Here is a 27,098-nt window from a genome sequence, read left to right on the forward strand (position 1 = left end):
AAAGTTATTAGTTACTAGAGAGGATCCCCCGACTCCCATTATTTTTACATGTTTTTATAAAGAAATTCTGTGCAGATTTATGAGTTCGACAAGTTGAATTTGAAGAAGTTGCATCTTCTGAAACGTTAAAATGATTCTCAAAATAAGAACAGTACTACAAATAATCAAAATGATACGAATAACTAATCCTCATCTCAAAAATTCAGAGATGTAATACAGTATGGTCATTTGAATTACCTTTGTATGGCAGTGAAACCTAGCCAGTAAGGGTTGAAAACATGAATTGTATGGAGAAAAATAAGTATGATATATGTATTGTGAGTTTTAAAGACTTAGATCTAATGACCACAGAGGAAGATCAAATATGGCTAGTATAGTGTGCAAAGCAGAAAACTTTGATAATATGGCCATATTGACAGATTTGATGAGTTCTTGAGATGGTAGACATAGAATAGTTGAAATAGCAGGGTCAGCTCACAGAAGAAGGCCAAGGAAAATGGAGGAAGTGATGATGATGAATTTGAAAGAATAAATATTTGGCCAGAGATAGATTAGTTTGGAAGTTAATTTCTAAAAGCTATCCAATGCATGAAACAAAGATGTTAAACTAAATATAATACCTCCCTTAATATTAGATTAGATACAAAGGAATTATATATTGGAACGATAAAATTGTCGCCCTTAATAAAACAACACTACAGCTTTATTTTAAAACTTTTATTGAAAAAATCAATTCAGATAACTTGATTATGTAGTATAGTCGACATCTATTCAATGTAGGCGTTTTCAACCTTAATCACTGCCTCGATATGGGTCTGAAACTAGGAACATGCCTTTTTCACAAGCACAGACTGGAGCTCGGCAGATGGCAGCGATCAGGCTGGTTTTGGTGTTGTGGGAGGTCATGTTGATGTTCTCAATGTATAACCCAATGAAACATTCCAGCAGGTTCAGGTCAGAGGAGGAGGTGGGGCAATGAGAGATGGGTACAAAGTCGTAGCACTTCTTTTGAAGTCAAGTCTGGGTCTCATTGGACTTGTTGGCTGGCACTGAGTCCTGCTGCCACACCCAGGGTCTGCCAGCAGCCACCTGATTGCACCAGGGGCTCACCACACTCTTCAGCACATCGAGGTACACTTTGGTGTTGATTTTCAAGCCGACTTCGATAATGTGAGGTGGCATGATGTGGCCCTCACTTGAAATCACACCAAAGACCATAACCGTGGCTGGAAATTTTTTTTCATTACCCTGAGCACGTCCCTCAAGTCTTGGGATTTGTATACAACTGGCCAACTAGTTGATGGTATGCAACAAAAAAGAGGAAACCGGTTTTCATCAAATGATCATGGAATCATGTCGTCTTTTCTATGGTGACAATTTTATCATTGCACCCTGTGTATGTGTATATATATGTATTCAAAAGTCTGAACCATTTCTTACATTAACAATGAAGTCAAAATGTTAAGCTTTATGCAGTAGAAATGCCCTACATTTTCTACACTGTTTATGTATGTGATATCAGTTGCAAGTTCAACTAATTTGCATATTGATTTTAAAAATGTTAATTTTGTTAATGAAGTTTTTTTTAAATTCACTGTTTTGGTCTTAATATAATACAAAAAGTTTTGCAATACTGTTATTTCCTGGACAGATATTCAGCATTTGTGTTCAAATGTTTAAAGAAACTGAATTTATTTTCAACAAATTGCATTCTATTTCTAAATTTTAAATGATAAAGCAAATCAGTTTCTTCTTCCTTTCTTGATGGTCACATTAAAAGATAAGTTGCATTGAAATTAGCAACAACCAACAATTGGAGAAAATGTTAATGCCAAGCACATTTTATAACAATTTAGCAATGGTAAGTAAAATTCTAATAATCATGTTTTATTTATTTTTTTTTCAAAATATCAAAATAATTCAATGTAACTTGACAATTATTTCATACATGCACAACCAAGAATGAACACATAATTATCAGGATGTTTTTTTTTTTTTTTTTTTTTTTTCCAGCAAATAAAAAAAAAACAAAAAAACTTGATTTCACTTAAGAAACCAGTTTATTCCTTCATTGCTCATTTTTAATTTCTAACACCAAAATGATATATTATTGGAACAAACATATTTGTCATGTCTATATAAATACAACAGTAGACGTGTGTGTGTGTGTAATATATATATATATATATATATATATATAATGTGTGCGTGCCTGGGGGGAAAATATTTAACTGATAACTGTAATTGTACACCAATGATGGTTTACAACATGTAAAATCTTTGTTTTGGATGGATTAATAACACGTACAGAAATACATCAAGTTGAAATACAAAGTGTTCATTTCAACTGACATTTCTATTATTTTTGTGCATGCGCAAATTCAAACGAAGCTTAAAATGGTTTAATTTTAAATCGTTCTCATCTATCTGTCAAAAGCTCAAATAGTAGGGAATGTAGCTGGAGCACTAAATATTTTGATTTTGATTCTAGCTGATGGCACCCAAGTCTTTTTACTTTTGAAATCAATCAATCCATCCATCCATAGCTTGAGTCTCTGGAGAAGCATAGGCCATCCACAACTTTGTAGATGCTTTTGTAGCGAGGAGTTATCGTTTTCGAGGTGAGGGTGCTGGCCCTACGCCCAACCTTCCCAAAAGGTACATAGTGCCTAGCCTTCCCAAATGTTCACCCATCTGGTACTGGTCAGGCTCAACATTGCTTAACATTTGCTTCGGTTATTTGGCGAGAAATCAATACTAATATATATATATAGCATTTAATGGCGAATTGGCTCTGTAGTAATAAAAAATCTGTATGAATTCAAATATATTTAAGCATATTTTATGACTGGACAAGACTGCCCTTTGCCCCCTCCCCCTCCCCATCCCACGCACACTAGTTAAAAAATGTTTATTTTAATTTTCTCTAAATACTATTTATTTATTTAAAAAAAATAATTTTTTTTTATTGAGCAAATCATTCTGATTATTGTATCCTTAATATTTTATTTACTCTAGTAATTGATTTTGTTGTTAAATTGTTTTCGTCTTGCATCTTAAAATTTCTTTTTTATCTTTTTAGGTTCCTTGCAAGACCAAGAGGGTTCCCTGCATGACAGTGTGGAGACTGCTACTGAAGCCCAATGTTTGGAAAATGATGTATGCATCAGTCAATCAATGCCTAATATCAGTATCACTTCTGGTAGGTACATATAAGTTCCATTAACAATTTCATATATTGTAGAAAGTGCATCTGAAAAGCAGGTTTGTGACATTAGAGCGAATTCATTATTTTAGAAGCCAGACCTTTTATAATTTTTTAGCTAGCCTCAAGCGATTGAACTACAGACTCTAAAGCCTTCCCGGTTTTCATCACAATTAAATTTAGATTGTTTTTCTGTTTAAAAAAAAAAAAAATGTTGAATTCACCGACTTGAAAAAAAACATTCTCGCCTTTAAAATCAACAAACTCTAAAATATAATTATTCATGGACATCTATTTTGGTGCCTATGGTTCATCATTGTGAATTAACCTAGGGATATTTTCTCTCAGCATTTAGGTAAATTCTTCCCTTTAAAAGGATATTTAAATATGTTCGTTTATCAATATTACACAAGTGATAAACAAATGACAGCATTTATGTGATGTACTCACTCCACTGCTAGCGAGTATTCATGACCCAGTGGGTACGGTCCTGGATATGACCTAAAACTATATCCGATGGTGAGGCCCCACCTTGCGAGCCTTGGGGAGTGTGGAGCCACCCTTTAATTGCCATTGCTCTCAGGTCCACTCTGACCCGGTGTGGTAGTACCTGTTAGGGTCCCAATTATGGGTTAAATAGAATCTGATTTAAAAAAAAAATATACTCCATTAAAAATCGTTTTCAAAATAACTAGATTCGGCATTAAATAACCTGAAAAAGGTTGATATACCATAAAACAAAAACAACCACATCAACCAGTGATAGGGCACCGGGTTTCAGTCACTTGGTCATGAAAAGACCAAAAATTTTCATTATTTACATTGGAAAACTTAAAACGAAATACAATCATATATATCCCCATTTCTCCCCATGCAATGCATGTCCTCAACCCTCACTGACCAGGTTTAACTTCCATACATACATGAGAAAGAAAATCTTCTGCCCCTAAAATGATATTTAAGTAACAACAGCGTCATACACGTTCACCAAATTCGCTAACTTTATGTTGTGACGATTATTTGTTTATTACAATGAAATGTTAGGAAAAGACAAAAGATTTTCGTTTACATCGAAAAAATTAAAAAGAAATACAATCATGTGTTTAAGTTTAATTAATTTCTCAAAAAAAACCTTAGTTTCTGTAATCTCACTAATTCTGTTTGTCTTTTGAGACAAAGTAACTTTTCATTATTTAAATATAAATAGAATGTCAGTTTCTATTTTATTCATCTAATATATAAAACAATATAATCTTCATATATAATCTAACGTAATGCAATGGAAGCAAGAAAATTGGGTCGCTGCTTGACTTTGATGGACACAAGATTTAAACAATTTATGTAATGATACTAAATGTCTAGAATCCTCATTCCAATTTTGATTAAAATCCATTAATTGATTTTGAACCTAGAAAATGTATAAAATCAAAGGCTGAAATGTTTTAAATAAAAATTGAAATTCAGAAAATTTTGCTTGAGTTTTCTAACAAATATGAATCAAATTCAAAGCATTTGATTTTTCAATTGAAAAATTGTTCCCAAATAATAACCACCTGAAAACTTTTAAAATACTTTAGTTGGGCTTCATTGTATTTCCTATTTCAAATATCACTAAATGTATCATGTTGGTGAAATGTTTGTCTGTGGATAATTATATCTAAAAAATATCTACACTTCTTTAGTGAGGGTATCCTGCTTTCCTCTAAAAAAAAAAAAAAGTTTTTATTCAGTATTTGCACTGAAGAATGATGTCTTAAACAAATCCATTTTAAACAAACTAGAATTGTCAAAAATATTGATATTTTTCAATGTTATGTCATTTCAAATGACATGGTATTCGTTATTTATATTTGAAACCAACACATATGAAGCCAGTTTTCATCCAACGTAAACAAAATTTTAGTAAGGGCAACGATAGTGAGGGAGGGGGGGAGGTGAATTTAATTTGGCTGAGGTGAGTGGTCAGCTGTCTTGCTTTTTAAGAAGAACATGTCTGTATTTAATGTTAGAACTACTATTTTAAATAACATTCTACTCTATTAAAAAAATTTTTTACTTTTCAAAAAAACCCCAAACAAACTAGAAAGCTATGTAGTTGGGCTGGGGGCAATTGCTAAAGCGTTAATGGGAGAATAAAAATAAATTGAAAGAAATGTTATGTCAAAGTCATTAAGTTTAGAAATAAAGAAACCATCATAACATGAATAAAGATGTGTTCAGTTATAAAATTGAATGAAAAATCTGATTAAAATAAAATTACTATTGATGTGCAATTTACATGGTATTATTTTAAACATTGAATGTGCGTCTCAAAATTATATTTCTGATCCTCCTATTTTCATGACTTTAATAATTTCTGAAATGTTAGTATAATTTTAATTTTTGTTAATAAAATTATAATTTAATACATTGTTTTACTTCAATAATACATTTTCATTACTGTTAATAAAATACATTTTAATTACAAATACATTCTCACGTCAATAATTAATTAGCACTCCACCTGTCTCTCTCTGGCTCTCTCTTTTCCATCTCTTGTTCTTGTTCTCTCTTCCTTTCCCTCGCTCTCTCATTCTTTCGCTTTTTGATATAATTTTCTAACAAACGCCATAGTTTTCTACCTAAAAAATAACTTCTTGGAGTTTAATGCACTTTTTTGCTCTGCTCATTGCTTGTTGATTATGACTTTCTTAATTGTCTTCAAGTTTTTAATATGAGACCACTTAATTATCCCTTTGAACTTTGGTAAAACAAAAATATAACCCAAATAAGGCATATTGTTACTGAAAAGTAAGAGGCTACTGTTTAGCAGTACAAAAATGCCCTAAATCACTTTTAGAAATCTAGACAACATTCAAAAAGTAAAAAAAATGTTGCCCAGTATTATTTATGAAACAAGGTTATAATAATTTCTAACAATGCTTACACTAATCACAAGCCATATTTCAGAAATTAATTAAATAAATATACAAACGATCCCGGCTGTGTAACTAATATCTAATTCTAATTTCCAGCTACTGATGTAAACATGAAAGCCCTAGCTGAATAGTTGTATACCTTTCTTTTTTTTCTCCCATGACAAAACATTTACCTAAAAAAAATTGGGAAATTCACAACCATCTTGTGTGAAAATGTTGGTAAAAAGTAAAAAAAAAAACATTCCTTCAATATTTTCATTCTTTTACTTCCACGGCTTGTGGCCATGGTGATATTACACACAAAACTACACTGTCATAGTTTTCAAACACAACTCCTTTCACACTATGGCTAATACTTAAAGCAAACTACAACATCCTCCTCAAAATTTTTAGAAAGGATAGCATTTTAAAAACATTTTTAGAATTTTATTTTAAAGGGAGATAATTTACATAAATACTGGTATTAGTAAAACATCAAATGTTGCTGAGATGTGAAGAATAAATACTCTTTGATCTTAATCAAAAGGCCAAGTAACTATAAGAAAATAATGTTTTGTGACTAGGCATTTTTAAATAAATGAACCTCCTCCCCCCCAAAAAAACCCCTATCATATCTGAATATCTTTAATGGGTAAAGTAATATTGATTCTTTTGTCATAAGACTAACCTTCCAAGAATTATCTCCTGTTTTTAAGAGTATGTAGGGGAGTCCTCCCAGATATTGTTTTTTATGAGATACCTATAGATGTGAAAATGAGATAAAATGTGATGAAATTTGTTTGTATGGGAGTTGATACAAAGCTAATGAATAGCATTAATCAATATTTTTTTTTTAACATTAGATTTTCCATATTTTCTTTATTTTTTAGTAATTGATGCCTCAAAAATTTATAGCACTGCACTAAAAAATTTTCTTTTAAAAATAACATTTGTGGAAATATTTAAAATTTTAAGTTTTTGATACTATTCGTTTAAACGATCCCATCTTTTAAAAAGACTTTATAAAACTAAAAAATCTGAAAAGTAATTTTCTAATTATACAGATTGTTCTGAAAACATAATTTGAGATCTGAATATGTTAATAGCTATATATTTTAGATGGATATGATTAAATAGGCTTCATACAAGATTTATTCATTAAAATTTGAACGAGAAATTTGGAGAAATTTATAGCTGATTTTACAAAGTTTCACAAATAGTTTGACCTTTTGTGATTTTTATTTATTTTATATTTTTTTATGAAGCTACTTTAATGAAAATACTGCCATCAATCTTCCTAGAACCCAAGAGCAACTAAAATCAGGAATCACTGAAATACTTGTGATTATTACGCAAATCCTGCTACAGTGTTTGTAAAGTGATAGACTACTGTTTTTTCCACGGGTATTGTGTATATTTAATGTTTATGGAGCTAGATCTTTCTGAAATTTTTGTTTGAAATTTAATGAATAAGCCCTGTTTTGTTCAACATGAAACCTACTTAATTTTGTTTGCTTACGATGTGTAGTTTCTTGAAGATTCACATTTTAAATGGTATCACTCAAGAGGGGAGTGACAGTTTGTATCTTGAAAGAAGAAATTCAAGATTTTGAGAGTTTTGAAAATAGTAATTTCTGTTGTGTGTTTTTATTTTTTTAATTTTGTCAGTGAAATTAAAGTTTTGTTTCAGTCAAAAATTCTGTTTAATTGTTAATATTTGTTAGTTTTTGCATGTTTTGTTTAAAAATGTTGCTATAATTTTATTAGTTTTCACCTGTGTAGGTTCAGTTGTGTCTAATTCGAATGGCAGCAATATTCCTCCTGCTGGCTGCAGTCCTCTAAATATGAATAGAATTGATGCCGGTCAAAACCAAGTGTCTGCTGCACAAGTGCCTGACATCTCCTATTCCAGTAGTGAAGATGAAGATTTTTATGATGCTGAAGAATATCGATTTGGATCACCAAAGACAACCTCTGAGTATGTCCACAATTGCTATTATCATTGTTTTGATATAAATTTATTGATTATATTTTGACTTGTACAATAGTTTCATCAGAACCTTATTTACTGTCAGGAAAAATGCATATTTTTTTTTATAAAATACATGTAAGCATCTTGTCAGGCTTTAAATAAATTTAATATCATTCATATCTTGAAGATTAGAATAAGTGATGATTTGAATTTTTTTTTGTGTAAATAATTGAATATCATTGCAAGTGAACTTGGTTGCATACATTCACTGCACAAGCCATGATTGTCTGCTCATTGTTTTCATTCAAATTTGGTGCTTGATTTCAACACTGGTCATATGATCTTTATAATAAAAATATTTTCATTCCAAATAAAACCAAAACTCTTGTTTAAAACAAGTAACAATGTTTTATTTTGAGACATTACAGTGATACTTGGTATCTCTACTGAATGACTGACTTGCAATTAGGATAAACATCTCTTCCAATCAAACATCCCTCTGTTTAAAGCATCAAAGACACTTCTGTCTCTGACCAATAGAAATCAAAGTGCACTCGCTGCTCGTTTTGTTGGAATATATGTAGATATCTCATCATTTTAGGTAGGCCACAAAGCAAGATCACTTGAGAACTATCAGCTGTTTAATCTATGGTTATAAAAACTCACTGACCAGGATCTCTATTATCTGGAGTAAACATTAATTCTGTAGTATTTAAAGTGGCATAGAAATTTGTTTTAAGCAATTAAAGAAATCAAATTTTGTGTAGTCAAACCCTTCACAGAACCATCATCTGTATGCATTGCAACTGCACTGAGTATTCATCATTCTGCATGTTTAGGTGTATCAATTGATTAATCTGTAACTTGACAACTAAATTTTTATCTTAAATTTTTACTTTTACAATTCATATAATTATAGAAAATTGTTAAGAGCATTGATAAAAGACATAATGATAGAAAATATTTGTAAAATAATTATAGTTTCACGTTTTTGTAATTTGGTGTAATCTTATTGGTGTATCTGCAAATTCGTTTTGATTAGTTCAATGAAAATAGCAAGTGGCAATCGTTCATTTTAAATGAATCTAAACAAATATTTTTCATCTCTATTTTGAACAGCATTCTAACATTTGCATATCAACATTTATAGTAAACTAGAAAAATACTTGATTCAGGACAAGTAAAATGAATTCCCTAAACAGAACAGTTTTGCATCACTTTAATATTCTCTAGCAAAGATTATAATGAATATATGATATTAAACCTAGACTCCTTGTTCCAATTCTGATGAAAATCCATTACATAAATTTGATTCTAGAAAATATCTAAAATTGAAGGCTTAAGCTTAAGTGTGTGTGTGGGGGGTGGGTGGGTGGGGGGATTATTATTCAATTCAAATTTAATATATTTGAATTTTCAAATGGGAATTTTTGTCTCTATGCCTTTTTAAAAACTAAAGAAATTAACTTTTAGGATATATGTTTTTGTGTTTAATACCTATTTAGATTTTACAAATATTGGAGGTATCAGAATTTTTATAATGGACTTCCATCCCATCTACATAAAACTAAATAGAAATCATATTTGGACCTCTTATGTATTGCAACTATGTTCCAAAAAAAATAATGATCAGTTAATTAGTTTAAGAATGAATCCTGTACATACAAATATATACACATAAATATGTTATGCATGCACAGCTTAATATTTGCAAAAATGTCTAAATTATAATTTTAAAGTCTTGAAATTTTTGCATTTTAAATAAATGAGTAAATGATCAGATATCAATTTTAAGTATTAAAATTAAGTGCATTTCAGAGTCTCTTTTACTTGTCACTCAATATTTGTGCATTTTATTATTAAGTTTTAATAAAAAACTTTTCATATTTGTAAAAGTTTTATATTTTTATATGAACTTGGTAATTATTTTAAACTAATTTTGAAACGCAGTGTCTATTAATGATTAGTAAACTTACCAAAAATGTTTGCTTATATAAAAAAGTAAATTTTTTTTAATATTCAATATGCAATTATATAGCTAATTTATTAGATCTCGATTATATAATTGCATGTCAGAATGAGATTAACTATTAACGTCTATTATGATTATGTATGTTGTCATTAGTATATTAATTTTATTAGTTTCTAGAACATGCATATTATTAGCTTTTCATTATATTTAAATATTTTCTAAAATACTTGTTTTCTCTCGAGTATTTCAATACTATTTCAAAATAACAGTAATGAATGTGTCTTTTTTTTTTTTTTCGAATCTTTTAAATAAAAAATACTTTTTTTTTTAAAAATTAAAATAGACTAATTTTCATTATGCATTTTCCTGACATAAATTGTGAAGCTCCTTTCACTATTAAAATGAAATGCTCAATTCTGTTTTTAAATTTTAGATTATTCATGAGGTAAATAAGATACAAAGTATTTTGAACAAAAAATAACTTCCACAAAATACATGCTTATGTTGAAAAAAAATCTTATTGAATTTTTTGTCTCTTTTATAGTGTAAAAATATAAGTAAATCAGAATCTAGAATCAAACCCACCATGAGAAGTCACACAGTCAATCGAGTGTGGTTGGATTCAGCTCTAATAGTCCTGTGCAGTTCTAAGAATGAAGAGTACACTTTTCTTAATTGCATACTCCTCTTGGTGTTAAAGTATAATAATTTAAAAATTGCATAACTGTTTAATCTATATAATTATAAAACTCTGTGGAGCTTGTGCCCTTGCGTGAATCTTTGATTATTGGACGATTTGATCTTTTCAAAAAAGGATGACAGGTGAATTATATGGGCGTGGCTTAGAAGCTAAGGAATGAGGGTGGAGAGTTGTATATTTTGGTTTTGATTCTAGCTGATGGCACCCAAGTCATATTTTAGTTTTGACCTCGCCGCTATATATTAGGTTCAATATAAAATTCGAAAGAGAATTGTCCCTGTAATACTAAAGACACAATCTGCATGAATTAAAATATCATATTTAAGCATATCTTACTACCGGGCAATGGCAGGTGGCCTGCTAGTATAAATTAAATTGAGTTATTTATATTTTTAAGTCATAGGTGGAATCTTGCATTTTATTATTGGTTCATTTATTCTATTTTGTAAATCTTTTAATATATTTTCTTTATTTAGAGGAAAAATGTTGTATATTTAATTGTTTGTTCTACAGGAAATCTGTCACATCCGGTGAAACAAGTCCCATGCAAACGCCAGCAGAAGAAGGTCCTGGAGATCAACCCCAACCACCAGTTATTGCATCTGAAGATGACATCTTTGATGGTAAGTTAGATTATGACAACTTGATTTTCAACTTGGTATTGTATTACCTGCATCAGCTATGACCTCTGTTGAAAGACCAGAGTTAACACTGAAGAGAAGAAGCTATTGTTTATTTGACAATTATTAGGACATTCGTCCTGTTTGTATGTCTATGAATACTAATGTTATTGTTTACTGATACTATACTTCTGTCAGATGTCTTTTAAGGGACATTTTTCACACTAATGTTAAATAACCATTTTTTTTTTTTTTTTTAAATATATTTGCATGAATTTTGCTATACACATATATAACAAATATATTATACAAAAATACACTTTATATGAAAATGCTATATATTTTTTAATCATCTTTTGCTGAACTAAGAAAAGTCTTGGGTTATATTTTGATCAGATTTTAAAGATAAACACACATATCCTTTTTACACTATTTTTACACTATCATTTTAAATTTAATTTTTATTCTTATAAGCAAAATTTATAATTACCGATATCTATTTTGCTAATAACTTTTCCTCCGATGAGATGAGCCATTCATTGAAAATCCATAGATTAAGGAAAAAACTTTAAAAATTATTTATACTCTTTGTCAAACAATAAAGTTTGAAATTCTACATAATTTAATTCACAATTTCCATTTATATTATTGCTCTATCTTGTATATTGAGCTTTCTTTATAAATAGTGATACTGATATTTATTTGAACTTTAAGTATACAGTATTATACAATCTGTAACCCTATGGCATTTCATTATATATATATATATATATATATATATATAAAGTTTATGTAAAGGGGACAGTGGGCTGAAAGCTCTTTTAAATTTCAGAATTTTTATGAAATTTTAACCATAAATATTATGTATCAATTAATATTCTCCAAATTTCAATTTCTTTGGAGTATTTTAGAAGGTTGTTAGGGGACATAATAAGAACACAATCTCCCATTTGAAAATCAAAATATTTCAGATTTATATGAAATTTGACTCAAAGACACTGATTAAACAAAATTCCTTAAATTACAATCTATTAAGACCTTTTAAGTCTAAGACCCTGATTTTAGATAATTTTTTTAGAATTAAAATCATTTTATTCGGATTAAAATTGAAAGATTCTAGATGTAATATATTATGTAATCTTGATTTTAGTTATTGTAATGTGAAATTGTTCATTTTATTAACTAGCCAAATACCTATCCTTGGATGAGTATTTGTATATACAGTTTAATAACTCTGCAGATATGATACCATGCAACTAATATTAAAAAAATGTACAGGAAATTTTGTGACCTCACTGTTGTAACTAGTTTTACTGTCACTAATTGCATTTTAGCCAAGAAGAAATAGGACAAAACTGAGTCACTTCCTGAACCTAATCATACTCTTACTCTTATCTTTATAAAATTATCTGATAAAAACATGTGCTCGCATAAAACGTTTTTAGTTTATTTACATCTAGTGTTGTAATCTGAGAGGCTTTGTCCATTGGTCGCATTGGAATTTGAAATAGCATTGCCATTGCTAAATGCTTTAATGCTCTTATTTTAGATTTATTCAGAAGAACCTCTGTCAATCTGTTATGTTTAAGTTTGAAAATAACATTTTTGTTGATCTATCACACTTTTACATTTACAATGGCTGTTGGAGTAGCAGTTTTTGTTATATTAACAAAGTTATTGAAATATTCTGGTATGATAGAAGCATTGTTGAAAACCATATAAATGCATATGCGGAAAATAAATAAAACCAAGTAACAAAAAACTTGAGAGAGAGAGAGAGACACACACACACACTTTTCATTCCGAATGCTAAAAGATGGAATCAATTTACTCATGAATTTTTTTAAATGTTTTTAATAGGCAGATGCTTAATGTATTTATAGTATAATGAAAATTTAGGTTTCTGCCTATGAAAAAAAAAAATTAGGGAGTGTGATTTGATTCCATCTTTTTACATTTGGATTGATAACTAATGGTATTCATGCTCTTAATATTTGTCACAATTCAAAATATAATTTATGGAATGTATACCTCCAAAGGTACATGCTTTCATATAATCCCTAGAAATATATCTCCAGTGAAACTTCATTAAGTTTATACAAAATATTTTTGTTACATTTTTTTGGTTCATTATTTGTTCTTTTATATTGTTACCAGGTTTTATTTTATTTTCAATATGGCTGTCTTAAACATAATTCATAAAATTGTTTTAGGTTTAATTTTACATAGAATTTTAAAATTATGCTAGTCTTTCAAATTGTTTCTATGCGTAATAAACTTTTTTTTTTTTTTTTTAATTTAAAGAAAGAAGATTGTCTTGTGGTAAGAACACAACTGCTTCCTAACTCTACTAACTCTGTGTGTTCATTTCCAAGTACTCTTTGCTGATAATTGTGGAAAATAACAAATCTTCTAAAGCAAGAACAAATACTTAAGGCCATTCAATTTTATCATGTTTTACTTACAAATTTTAAATTATTGTTGTTTATTAAAAACAAAACCATGAACATTGAACTGAAGATATATCCAGTAAGAAAGTTGAATGAAAAATTTGATATTAATTTTTTGAAAATTAATAAAAAGATGTAAAAATTAAATTTTTATAAACCTTCAAGATGATTAAATATTTTAGTCACATAATTGTTTTTATATATAAAGTTGAAAAATATATGGTTTGAAATTTCTGAGAATTGATAATTTGTATTATTTGGATTATTCAGACTACTGTTCTTATGTTGGATGTTGTTCTCATAATGTTTCGACATGTAACTTCCAACTTTCCTCAAGGTCTATAGTGTAACAGATATGTGCCAAGTGACAGTCTTCTGGAGGTTGAAGGTCCAATCCTCAATGTGAACAATACTAGTAATATAATTACGAATTATTTAAGACATCTAGTTGATCATGGCTTATGTATATTAAATAAAAGGTTACATTAGAAATTCTGTTCAGATTCCCCTGGATTTGACAAGATGCGTGTAAAGGTCATAGGTTACATTGACCCAAATGTTATGAGAATAATGTCCAGCATATTCATTCATGACTCACAAATGTTTCTTATTTAAATTTTTTTTTTTAATTCATCCCCAACACTTAAGCATAAAAGGCTACTATGAATTAGTATGCCACTTTTAGTATGACTTTTTAACAGAGAGCTGTGCAGCAAGATGTTTGTTCACATTACATTTAAATTTCTGCATGTTGATATTTCCTTATTTGATGATATTTCCTTATTTGATGATATTTCCTTATTTGACGGGATCCATGTTTGTTGAAACATGTTCTATTGAAATACTTGTAGAAGTAGCAAAAGGATGCAACATTGCGGCAATGGGGTTGTAGCTTAATAGTGTCAAATCTATTACAGAAAGCGCAAACATTGCTTTTTAAAGGATACTTATATTTTATGTAGACAATGGCAGTGTCATAATCATTATTGTAGAAACAGTCATAAAAGAGAAAAAGAAGACGATCTGAACTTAGAAATAGGAACTACTCTTAGCCAGTATCATATTAACATCTTGCCCTCTGAAAGTCTTACAGTTAGCAAAGTTTGAAATAGAACCTAAGTACTCACTCTCTTTATTGTGGACAGTCTGTGCTTTTATTTATCACATCTCTTATTTCATCAAAAACTTGCACAGAAGTAACTTAAAATGAAGTAAAGATTGATTTTTGTTTCATATATTGAAAATTTCTACTTAATCTTGATGGCAGTGAAACATTTTCGATTTGGTAAATGTCCTTGCTTTATGTGAAGATCTGAATCATTCTCAACTAAATCTACAGGTAGTTTCTCTCTGCTTAACATTCAATTCTTCTGCCCACTTCTCTCTAAACCTCATTAATTCCTTTAGACATCATACAATTCTTTTCATGCTATCATTTTACAGGGCGGTGATCACTGTCTATACTCAATTAATTGATATTGTTTACTGATAAACCAGTACACGTGGAATCCAATCATCTCTTTAAGTCTATTTATTAAAAAGAAATTGTTATAACTGAATCCATTTTGATTAAAATATATCCTCTTGTATAACATTTTGTATGATTTAAAATAAAGCAATTGCTTTGAAAAGTACAAGATAGAAAAGTATAAAAATGTTTTTTTTAAAAGTAGACAAAATTATTTTCAGAAGTATAATTTAAAACGTTTTCATAAGGATTTTTATTTAAATAAAACTGAACATGTTAGAAAAGCGGCATGCCTTTATGATATTTTGGTAAACTCAACAAAAATATATTAAGTAGATTGGGGGGGGGGGGTCTTACTTTGTATCTTATACGTAAATACATACAATAACAACTTTTATTAAACATTTGAATAATATTGTACGCAGTGCCGTCATTATTATTGATCACTGAGGTATTTTTTCTATTTTTTTATGGCTCTTATTGCTGACGATTACTATGAAAAGTATTATCCAAAAGACGTCTCATTTTTTTTTTTTTTAATTATCTCTCTGCTTCCTCCCCCCCCCGCCTTTAAACTTTTTTTTTTAATGTTTTAAACCTCAAATTAGAGTAAAAGAGAAGAAAATAGTTTTTAAGTGTTTCTTGGTTTCCCTTTGTTGTGACTTTTTTTCTTTAGTAATACAAGTTAAAAAAAAAAACAAAAAAACTTTAACAATAAATAATAATGACATTGCACTCAGTATTCAAATGTTTATTAAAATTATGTACCCATGAAAATTATTTTGTACAGTTAAAGTGTTTTTAATGTTAATCCACTCTTGCTTGTTTATAAAGCTTTATGATAATTGTAATATAGGGTCAGATACATATTTTTAGTACAAGTTCTAAATAAGTTTGTTTTTGCAAAGTGTATTTAAAAATTTTCTTTTTTTTTTTTTTTTGTAGATACTTGATTATTAAATATATTAATCTTACTGTAATATATTTTATACAGTTGTATAAAAAATGGTGCTTATATAGTATTGGGTGCAGGTGAAAATTGCATGTCAAGTAAAAACTCTGGTTATTTACATATGTAAAAATAAGATTTTTCACAAAAAAAAATTGGAAAAAATATTGAGTAGGCTTTTAATTGGTTTTACTAAATATGTATGATCAAATTATTTCCGATTCTTGTACAACTGACTGCTCCTGCTGTTTATCATATAGAAATAACGTTTAAAGTTGTTTGAATCATCAGCAGCCAAATCGGACAATTAGTCATACTGGGTTTTACTCGTACGTAAGAGGGTTTACTAAAATTGTACGACTAATTATGTATGATCTTTTCCTCCTGCTGCTGTTTTACTATTAAAGCAACTTTTAAATGAACTTGCTACTGGGTTTGTCAGTGTAAAATATCGTATAAATTAACAATAAAATGAATTTGCTCACAAATTTCAGTCAGGAGGTTATTTTTTGCAAATATATTTTTAGATTCGTATAAAAAGTATTCACAATTTTTTTTTTTTTTTTTTTTTAAATATTATTTTTTACAATTCTGTGTGCTACTTTTATTTCGTTTTTTTTTTTTTTTCTAATATTCTCTTAAACCAGAAAGTAAACAAAATAGAAATACAACTATTTGTGTTGTGAGATATTTCAAATTTTGTTCTAAATTTTTGCGTCAAAGTTTTAGAGTGTAGCTTGTGTTAAAAAAAATCAATGTGTGCTGCTTGTCCAATCTGCAAAGGGTGTTTATTCCGAAAGCTGTTCTTAACATAGGGAGGTGGTAATTCCAAAAGGCATTTTCTTATTTTTCAACCTTTCCACGACTTTCGGAAGGACCACCCTTTGCAGGTTGGACACGCAACGCACATTGACTTTGTTTTTTTTAGAAATGAATAAGAGATGTGTTATCATAAAACGGAACTTTATGCAATATTATTAAAAAGAAAGAAAAACTGAAAATAATTTTTTAAAATAGTTATTTACTGTCCTCCCCATGAGAGCAGTTAGACACTAATGTTTTAAATGTTAGGAAAACTAGTTCCTCCAAAAGAGGCACACGAGATTGGAAATATTGCTTCAATCTTCAGGAATTTATTTTACTTTGTTAAAAAGATTTTCTAGTGTTACATTTCTATTGTGTTACGAAATTCAAATTTAAAAAAAAAGGTCACTTGTAAAATTTAATTAAAACAAACAAACAAAAAACTCTTGGCTGAAAGTTGTGACTGACGCAATTCGTTTTGTTTCTATTTCAATAATCAACTTGTTTATTTTACAAAGATTTGAAACAAAAAAAGAAAAGAAAAAAAAAGTGGCCCACTGGATTGAAAAGTCTCAATTTTTAAGTATTTGCCCAAAATAATCGTGACTGTGATTAAGTTGTTTTATTGTTTGTTTTAATAACATTTTTGCACTGACAAACTTAGTATATCGCTTGTGTAAGAGGGAATATTTAATAAAAATCGGGAGTTTTCTTTATAGGTACAGACTTAAACAAGATATTTGCCAAAAATCTCTTGAAACTTCTGAGTAATTCGTTTTATTGTTTATTATAAGACTGTTTTATGATATTTTACCCTGACGGATCCAGTCGATTGCCTGCGTCGCACTTGCTTTAATCGGCAGCAGTGACAATTTTGCTGTACATATTTTTAGTTGTACATATTTAGTAAAACCCGACTTTTAATTTAAAAATAAAACTCAGTTTTCGTATTTTGTCATTTCTCCATTTATCATTACTAGCAGTAAATGACAGACTGACTTATCTCCCCCTGATTTACTGAATTTCTGCTTTTGTCAATGGTGGATTAGTAAAATATAAAATGTAAAAGTGATTTAAGAATTTTTTTTTTTACTTTTAAATTTCTACTCAATAATTTTTTTCTAAATTTTGGTGTGGATACCTATTTTTACTGGATATGTAAGTATATCAAAGTGTTTTCATGTCCTTTTATTTGGAACTGCGATTTTTTTCACCATTATTATATAACCATCAAATTTTTTATTTACACCAAACAAGGAACATTGTTACTAAAGCATAGACTACTATGGTAGGGGCCAGATTTATAGGAAGGGCAACCTGAGTAGGGAATTAGGCAGCAAAATGTTTGTTTACATTATATTTAAATTTTTACATGGTGACATTGTCGAGGAAACAAAGCAGGAACGAAATTCCAAAGGTAAGCAGTCCAAGGAAAGTTATCAGTAGAAAATCCTGACATTTAGGGATCTCTACAGTGAAAAGGTAGGATGTAGCAGCTAATTGGATAGGTCAGAGGTATCAATATTTTATAGTTATATTAATCATATGTTAATACAGCTGTATATATATATTCAAGCTAAAATGTATTTTAAGTGTAAAATAAAATTCATTTTGCAATACATAATTTTTTTTTAATTGATGATAGCATGGAATAAATGTCTTATGTGCTGAGGTTACACAGTCAGGTGTTCAATTTTAAGTAAGCAGCAGGATTAAAAAAATTAAATATTGAAACGCAATTTTCATGTATTTTTGTATCGGATTTAGTTCTGTAAAAGTTTAACACGTTTTAATATAAGTTTGATTTATTAATTGAGTATGTTTTCATAGCTGATATTAGGAAGTATATCTCGATTAACTGATATGTTTTTTTGTTCTATAGAGCTCTATGATGTTCAAGACAGTGAAGGACGTAAGTTTGTTTTATATTGTACATTCATTCTGTTAAATTCAATATGTACACTAGCAACATGATATGCTGTTTAACATTTAGATGTAATTCCTCTTAAGCAGCACTTTCTAGCACAAAGAGAAAGAGTGTCAGGATTAATTCCTGATGCTTGTATTGTCTACACATATCAGGGAGTGCCATTAGAGCCATGGTATTTTTGAACTCCTCCAATTTGTCTTAAGGAGTTAGTCCCTACTTTAAACCTGCACTTTAGTCCAAGTGACTTTTGGGGAGACAAATATCATTTAGCAATTTCTTAATCTCATTTTTTAAAAATTTATTTCTTCATTTTGAAAAAAAAAATTAGTTAAAATATAAACAAAAAAATGGCACTGCAAATCTATATTAATAAAATTAAGAGACGACTTTGTGTATGCTTCTCTTGTGTTTATGTAATTTTGATTATTATAATACTTTTTTTTTAATTATAATTAGAATATTTATTGAAATAAAAATTACAATAGCATAAAATAAAGCAAAATTATTCTTTATTTTTTGATCTTCATTAATATTAACTCTCTTCTTTCCTTTGCTTGCATACAAGCTTATGTAGTTAATTTTTCTACTCCCTGTTTCATAATGCCATTATGAATTCTTTTGACCTGTTTGCTAATTTGGCACTTATTAATTTGTGTTAAAAATTAAAAGAATTTAACCAAAAATTTTTAAAATAATCTTTTACTCTGAAAAAAAAAAAAATGCTTCAAATTTAATTTAAAAAACAAATGAATACAGTGGCCTTACAGGGGAAAATAATCGAGAAAATATTTATATTCATTTGACAAATATTGTAGGATTGTGTGTGTGTGTGTGTGTGTATTATATTATATATGAAAATCAGCAGAAATCTCTCAAGAGCTCTTTCGGCTATCATCTCATCAAAAGAAAAATCGATAGCAATGAAATAATATCACTGGCGAAAATAAAGAGCAGTGGTGGATCTTTTATAAATTAAAGGTGCCAAAAAGGACAATTAAAACCAATAATTTAATTTAATAAAGCGTGTATAAAGCGATTAAAATAACATTGCGAGAAACAAAAAAAAAAAAAAAAAAGAAAAAAGAGGGGGGGGGGGTCAGAGTTCCCCAAAGAGATTTAATGCATTTAACAATTCCTTCTACCAGCACAAAGAAGGTTTATGAATTGCGATAAACAAATTCTCAAATTTTTAAATAATTTTTTAGACTTAGGATGGTGTAACTTTTTTCTGTCTACAATTGTATAGTATAAAATCGTATAGTCTATAAGTGTATAGTATATAATAGTATAGTATATAATTGTTTATGTCAGGTAATGTCATATGCTACTGGTACCATGTAACCCAGTACTATCTGCCTCATGGTTGGGTCACCAGTGACTAAACTGGTTCCCCCACCAGACTTGTTTGGTGAGGAGGGTGGCTAGTCTCCCTGAAGTATTAAAAACAAGACCTTCCAAAGGGCGAATGAACCCTTTTTCGGGGTCAACGGCCAACTAGGACCGTGTGTGTTTGGGTGTATGTATGTGTGTGTTGGGGTGGAGAGGGCTCCCGTAAGCCGTGGTGAAGGCAACCTTTCTAGGAGAAGCAAATCTCTGATTTAAAAACCATAAAGCGGGAGACCAGTACCCGCATTAAGCTGGTCTGCAGTTTAACTTGTTGCTGGCTATCTTGCTTTTGCTTGTTGCTGGATCTCAACATTTTGAACCGAGAGAGAGACTTAGCTGTCATACAAAGCTAAGATTTTGTAACATCATCTGTATATAGATACTCCCTCAGGCATTTGTCTATAAAAATGGTACTGTGGCAATGGAAAAGTTGTGACGTGTGGAGGCTTGAAATGCTGGAAGCATGTAATAATTGATCTCAATGACCGTCTTCAGTGTCATGCCTGCGTGAGCGTGTGAATTCACCGGTAGGACTTAATAAAAAAAAAAAGAAAAATCATTTTTTGGCTCATGGAGTGTCTGAGGGAGTGGCACTCGTCTGACAAAACGTTGCAATCATCATCAGTATTTATAATCAAATAAAATTTGTAAAAAAGTTTTATATTCAACATCAATATAACTGGTGATATGATGAAATCCTGTTAAACATTTCATCAAATAGCTCCCAATGTTATCCATGCAATCCTTTCTTTATATCATAATCATAAAATTAGTAAATATTATTTAAAGAAACTATTTCCATTAGTTACATTCTTCATTTCAGAAACTTGTTCTGATAAGGAACGAGAACATAATTGCATACTTCTACCTGACAATGTGAGGATGGATCAAAGTCTTATTTGGGCCTTATTTTTTTTATATTATATGAAGTATTCTCAAAATTATACCATAAAAATATTAATAACCCTGAAACTATTTATCAAGCTGAAATTTTGTCTGTTATCAAATTGGATCCCTCTATCAATTTTGGGAAAATAAAATCTTTATAATTAACATTAAAATTTAAATCTGTTTTAAGTTACTTTCACTGTTAAACCATGATCAGTATTTTGAAGTTTGGTGATCAAGCAATGTGGACATTATGCTGCATGCAAACATGGTGACAAATTTGACCCAAAACATTACCCTCTCAGTAAAGAAATTATAATATTTCCATAGTTGTGAGATCCATTTCAAATCTTGAAAAATTCAATTATACTCTGTTTGAATTGCTCTATTTAACTCGAAACTGCTATTACTCTCAAGAATTCTTGTCAACCTTTCTCTGTAATCATTCTTGTATATCCAGAATAGTTTTCCAGTTACAATTAAAAAAACCCAAAAACTTTTGGTGCCATACTTAACAATATTTTGTTTAATCAAAAATATTTTCTCTTCTTAATATTTGTTATTTGCTACAGTTTTCAGTTGTTTGTGTCTTAATTTTTCTTTTTCTTTTGTTTTGTTTCTAATCATTTTTTTTTCTTTATTTTAGTTGAATCCTTGGAAAAACACGGCAGTGTTATTACCCACTTGTTGTCCCAAGTACGTATTGGGATGGACCTTACTAAGGTTGTGCTACCAACATTCATCCTAGAGCGACGCTCTCTCTTAGAGATGTATGCTGATTTCTTTGCACATCCTGATCTCTTTGTAAAGTAAGTCAGAAGAAACATTTATTTCATCATTATTCTGTTTTATTTTTTAAATATCAATAAGAAATTAAAGATAAATTTTCTCAGTTATTGAATGAAAATGTTTCCTCTTTTATATTAATCATTTATTAGTTGAAATACCAACATTTTATTGGATGAGAGATTAGAATCTTATAAATTACACCCCATTTATGTTCTTGTATTATGTCACTAAACTGAATCATTTTATGATTGATATCATTTGATGTCTTCCCCTCCCCCCAACACACATGGACACACATTTTCTCATTAAGATTTTAAAAAATGTTTTCAATAAGTAAATTTTAAATAAGGTGTTTAATTTTTTTTTTTTTTTTTTTTTTTTTTTGCAGCAAGCTATAATTTTTTTCAATTTTGAATAAATATTCTTAATGTATTAATTAAAAAAAAATGAAAACCTGATGCTGAAGGTAAATGCTAACAGATGTGATCATTTCCCATAAAAAAGAAATCTCTTTTACACATTACACTGAGCTATACTATCTGTTCTTTGTTTTCCATACTAACTCAGTGTGAAAAAAAAAAAATGCAAACTTTCTCTATTTAAGATATTGTAGAAATTAAATTGCTTTTAGTTGGAAACAATAATGCCATTTGATCATGAAATGTAAAAATGACAAAAACATAAACATGTATAGTTTGTCTAATTACTTTAGCATATTATCACATATTTATGTACTCTGCAATTCCTTACAAATATTGCCTACCTTGTTGCACACTTATCTATCACCACCCTATACATTTCTATAAAAAAACATTTGTACAAGATAATATCGAATCATTTATAATTTTACAAGCATTTTTTATCTAAATCCTGATTTTTATGGTATCTCATTATTTTTATCAAAATCAATCTCAAAACATTTCAAATAAGTTTATATACAACATTTTATCGAGCCACATTAATTCTAACTTATTCTTGTTTCTGTATAATTATTTTAGATTTTAGAATATCCTTTTGATATTTTCTACTGGTATAACTAGTAACATTATTCTTTCATTTAAGTTATTTTCATTCCATGACAAAAAATGCTCATCTAATGTCCTCATTTAACATCTTTTATTTCTATAGAACCAGAACAGGTAAAACTCTTTCTCTGAAGAGTTTTGCACTACTTTTATGTCCCATTATAAAGATATGATATTGAACATGTTTAGAATATTTTTTTCAAATTTGATCAAAATTCATCACATGGTTTTAGTTTTAGAAAATTTATAAAAATTTCAAGTGTAAACTTGAAAAAAATTGAAATCCAGGGAATCTTTCTTAGTTGGTGTCTATGGATCAAGTTTAATGCAAATAAAATGTTAAAGTTTGGTACTTATGCATCTGTTACTATGCTGAAATAATAACGCTATTATTTAGAAAGCCATTCTTAACATGGGAGGATGTTTTGTAATGATTTGTACTTTCACTTAACAATTTCTTAAACAAAATTTTGTAAAAATTGAATTGAACTTGAAAATACTATTTTTATAAAGTGCAGTAACACAGATGGATAAGCACCAAATAATTTTCAAGCCTAGATTATGCTTCCTAAAAATTCTTATTCCAAAGGAACATTTGGTACATATTTATTAATTGATGTCTAATGTCTCTGAATTTTCACTAAGCCCCCTCCCCCCCCAACTATTTAAAAAAAAAAAAAGATCCCCTTTTGTATAAATTTAAAGTAAATATCAACACCTAGCAACTATGTTTCAAATAGTTCATGAAGAATCCAATAGTGGTAATTTTGTATTAGAATGTTTTTACAATCATAGCATGAAGGTAGACATCTATAACCAGCTACGGGGATTCCTTGACATTATTGTAAAACATCTTAATACAAAATTAAACCACCATTGGTTTTCTTGTAAAATTTTACTGAATAAAAATTGTTTAATCTTTGTAGCAGACTTTATTTTCAATTGCATCCTTGAGCAGGTAGACACCACAGATATAGCATAGATATTTTCTGTTTATATTGTTCATAATTGAACAAAAGGATCAATAAGAAAATCTTTCCTCCAAAATATTTTCTGATATTCAATTTTGGTTTAATCCTAAGACTAAAAAAATGGTACTTGATGACCCCTTGCTAAATAGTCCTCATTATAAGGAGAAAGATCAAGAATGGGAAAAGAATGATGCCGTCCACATATACTTTGGTGCAGTCTATCTATATATATAAAAGCAAAAATGTATGTATGTACGCTTTTCCTCGATGTCCACAAAAGGCTTCTTTCAGAGAAGCGCTTACTCGGTTCACAACTTCTTAAAACTTTTTATATCATCTATAAATTGTAATATCTCAGAGTTACCCACGGAGTTCGCCTGTCTATTTAATTTTATTGACTTTCAAACGTTAATTATTCGACATTTCCCGCATCGGCATGCGTTACATTCGGTTTTCAGTATAAAAAAAAGCGAAACTCGACTCTAATCACAGGCTGAAAGCCAGTTGTCTCAAGAGAGCTAAGTAACATTTGTTCAGTATCGACTTCGTCATATCAGACTGTAGCTTTCATTTCGCTCCTCCTAATAAATAGGGAGCGGGTTTTTAAAAACAAACAAACTGATTTATTCACCTCATTCAAAACTGTCCCGCAACAAAATGCTTACTACTGAATACCTATTGCCGTCACATCAATCAAAAACGCGCACCTGTTTTTTTTTTTTTTAACACTTTACTATTTTCCAACTGCGCGTCGTGAAGGCTTCATTTTTTTTTTCACGGGCACCTATTTTTTTTTTCACATTTTCGGGGTTTTTTCACATACCCCGAAAAACACCCGGACAACGCCGGGTAGCCCTCGCTAGTATATATATATAAAAGCGAAAATGTGTATGTATATTCGCTTTTTGTGTATGTCCAAGAGAGGCTTTTTTCCGAGAAGCGGTCTGTCGGCTCACAACTTCTTAAAACCTTTTATATCACATATAAATCATAATATCTACGAGTTAACAATGGAGGTCGCCTGCCTATTTAATTTGCTAAACTTTGAAAAGATAAATATTCAACATTTTTTGCTTGCCGCATATGGATTAGGTTTTTTTGTATAATAAAAGCAACACTAATTCTGGCGGTATTTTTTCGGTCGCGATTGCGAAAATAAAAATAAAAAAAGCGTTCCTGCAGTAAATAAAATACTACCTCGCAGTCAAAATTGACCTCATTAAGTCATTAAAACGTGCACCTGCCAATTCTAAATAATTAAATAAATTCAAACATGTTTCCGTTAGTAATTTGTGGTGGCCCAGTGATTAACGTCGCATGTTTTTCACACTTTAATTTCCAACTTTGCCTCAAGGGTTCGGGTTCGGTCCTCATACTTCATACTTACCTAACAAAACTTTTTTATTTTAACCCCCAACACAAACACCTGTGTGTTTTGATTTACCCAAAACCACACACACCTCCAAACACCCGGGCAACGCCGGGTACCCCCCGCTAGTAGCTAATAAAAGAGAACATTTGGGTCATTTGACTAGTCAACTACTTTTCATTGTTCAAGTGTTTCTCATTTAAAAAATTTTTTTTTTTTTATTTACTTTAATTATTTAGAATTGCTGATATTGATAATCCGAAAGAGCGAATGATCCAGGTGGTTAGGTGGTACATGTCAGCTTTCCATGCTGGTCGAAAGAGTGAAATAGCCAAAAAGCCTTATAATCCAATTCTTGGAGAAGTTTTCAGATGCCACTGGAAAATTCCTGGGGCTTCCAATCAAAATACTGTAAGTAGATCAACTGTAATTTAAAAAAATATATATATATTTCTATGATTTAAAGTTTTTACATTTGTGTAACTATTTTTAAATAGGATTTAAAAAAAACAAAATTTTTTTTCTTCATTTTTACATAGGACAGTGCAAGCCATCTTTTTCCATGGTCAAACACAGATAATTTGATCTTCATTGCTGAACAAGTATCACATCATCCACCAAGTAAGTAAAATAACAAAAAAATTAAGACATTTTAAATAATATCATTCTAGGTTATTGATCATATAAAAACACCTGTTAAAATGTATTAAGGATACTGGAATAAATGTTGGCAATCTTAGAATTAAAGAAGCAATACTTATAGTTAGACTTAACCCACAATTTAACATACTCATACAAAAAAAAAAAAAAAAAAAAAAAACACACACACACACACACACACACACACACACACACACACACACACACACAGTTCATAAGTTATTTTTATTAGATTCTCCCTTGTGACTAAATTCTGACAATAATATTTTCAACCAACATCTACATACAGCATCACTGTTTAAAAAAAAAAAAAAACTATTTATATGAAATCACATATCTAATAACAAAAATGAACTTTCATCACAATTTTTTATTTTCATTTGAGTAGATTCTCAAAATCTTGTACAGTTAAAAGATGTAAGAGAAAAAAATGAATATCATTTACATCTATATCTAATACCAATGTAATGTATTGCGGCAGCCTATAATGCTATTATTCTAAACCATAAGTTTTTTTTTTAAGTTTATTCTTAGCATAAAATTGTTAAATTTTATTTATAAATTGTTTTTACTCCAAATATTAGAATAAAATTCTAATGTTATTCTTTTTTGGTGGACATAGATATATTTTATTATCATCTGCCTCATCACTTTTGTAAGTTTATATCTATAAAAATAAAAGTGTCTGTCTGTGTACATTTCTCTACACAATAACTCTGTCAATTTTCAGTCTGCAGACTCGAAATTTGATATACAGGGTATTGAGATTTGGGAAAATTTTTGTAATCCGTTTTCGGCCAGAAATTTTGCTGTTAAGGGGTCAAAATTCATCGATTTGACCTTTGAGAACTCTACCAAACTCCTCTGCCAATTTTAGGTCTAAACACTTGAAATTTTAGATATAGGTTACTTAGACATGGATCTAACTTAATAACTTGAGTTGAGCCCAAAACAAATGTTAAGGGATCATAATAGGGGTCGAAGTTAAAAAAAAAATTGACCTCTCAGTCTGTATGAAATTACTCATATAATTTCTTGTCTAA

The 27,098-nt window shown here is 29.4% G+C and overlaps 1 protein-coding gene across 9 annotated transcripts in view; it reads left to right on the top strand.

The window, feature by feature from the left end:
• LOC145296834 (oxysterol-binding protein-related protein 9-like) overlaps positions 1-27,098 on the top strand; it is a 203,012-nt gene that overhangs the window by 151,319 nt on the left and 24,595 nt on the right. For 3 of the 9 annotated variants that reach the window (XM_080142948.1, XM_080142952.1, XM_080142956.1), the window contains 8 exons: positions 3,083-3,202; positions 7,870-8,080; positions 11,260-11,369; positions 13,671-13,688; positions 18,920-18,949; positions 21,888-22,050; positions 25,635-25,806; positions 25,935-26,016. In XM_080142948.1, the coding sequence (XP_079999074.1) occupies positions 3,083-3,202; positions 7,870-8,080; positions 11,260-11,369; positions 13,671-13,688; positions 18,920-18,949; positions 21,888-22,050; positions 25,635-25,806; positions 25,935-26,016 (906 nt within the window). The remainder of the gene's footprint in view (positions 1-3,082; positions 3,203-7,869; positions 8,081-11,259; positions 11,370-13,670; positions 13,689-18,919; positions 18,950-21,887; positions 22,051-25,634; positions 25,807-25,934; positions 26,017-27,098) is intronic. The other 6 variants (XM_080142949.1, XM_080142955.1, XM_080142950.1 and 3 more) reach the window with 3 other exon arrangements.

The sequence above is a fragment of the Euprymna scolopes genome, chromosome 17 (genome assembly GCF_053919585.1).
Source record: "Euprymna scolopes isolate OS-2025 chromosome 17, ASM5391958v1, whole genome shotgun sequence".
Taxonomy (NCBI): domain Eukaryota; kingdom Metazoa; phylum Mollusca; class Cephalopoda; order Sepiida; family Sepiolidae; genus Euprymna; species Euprymna scolopes.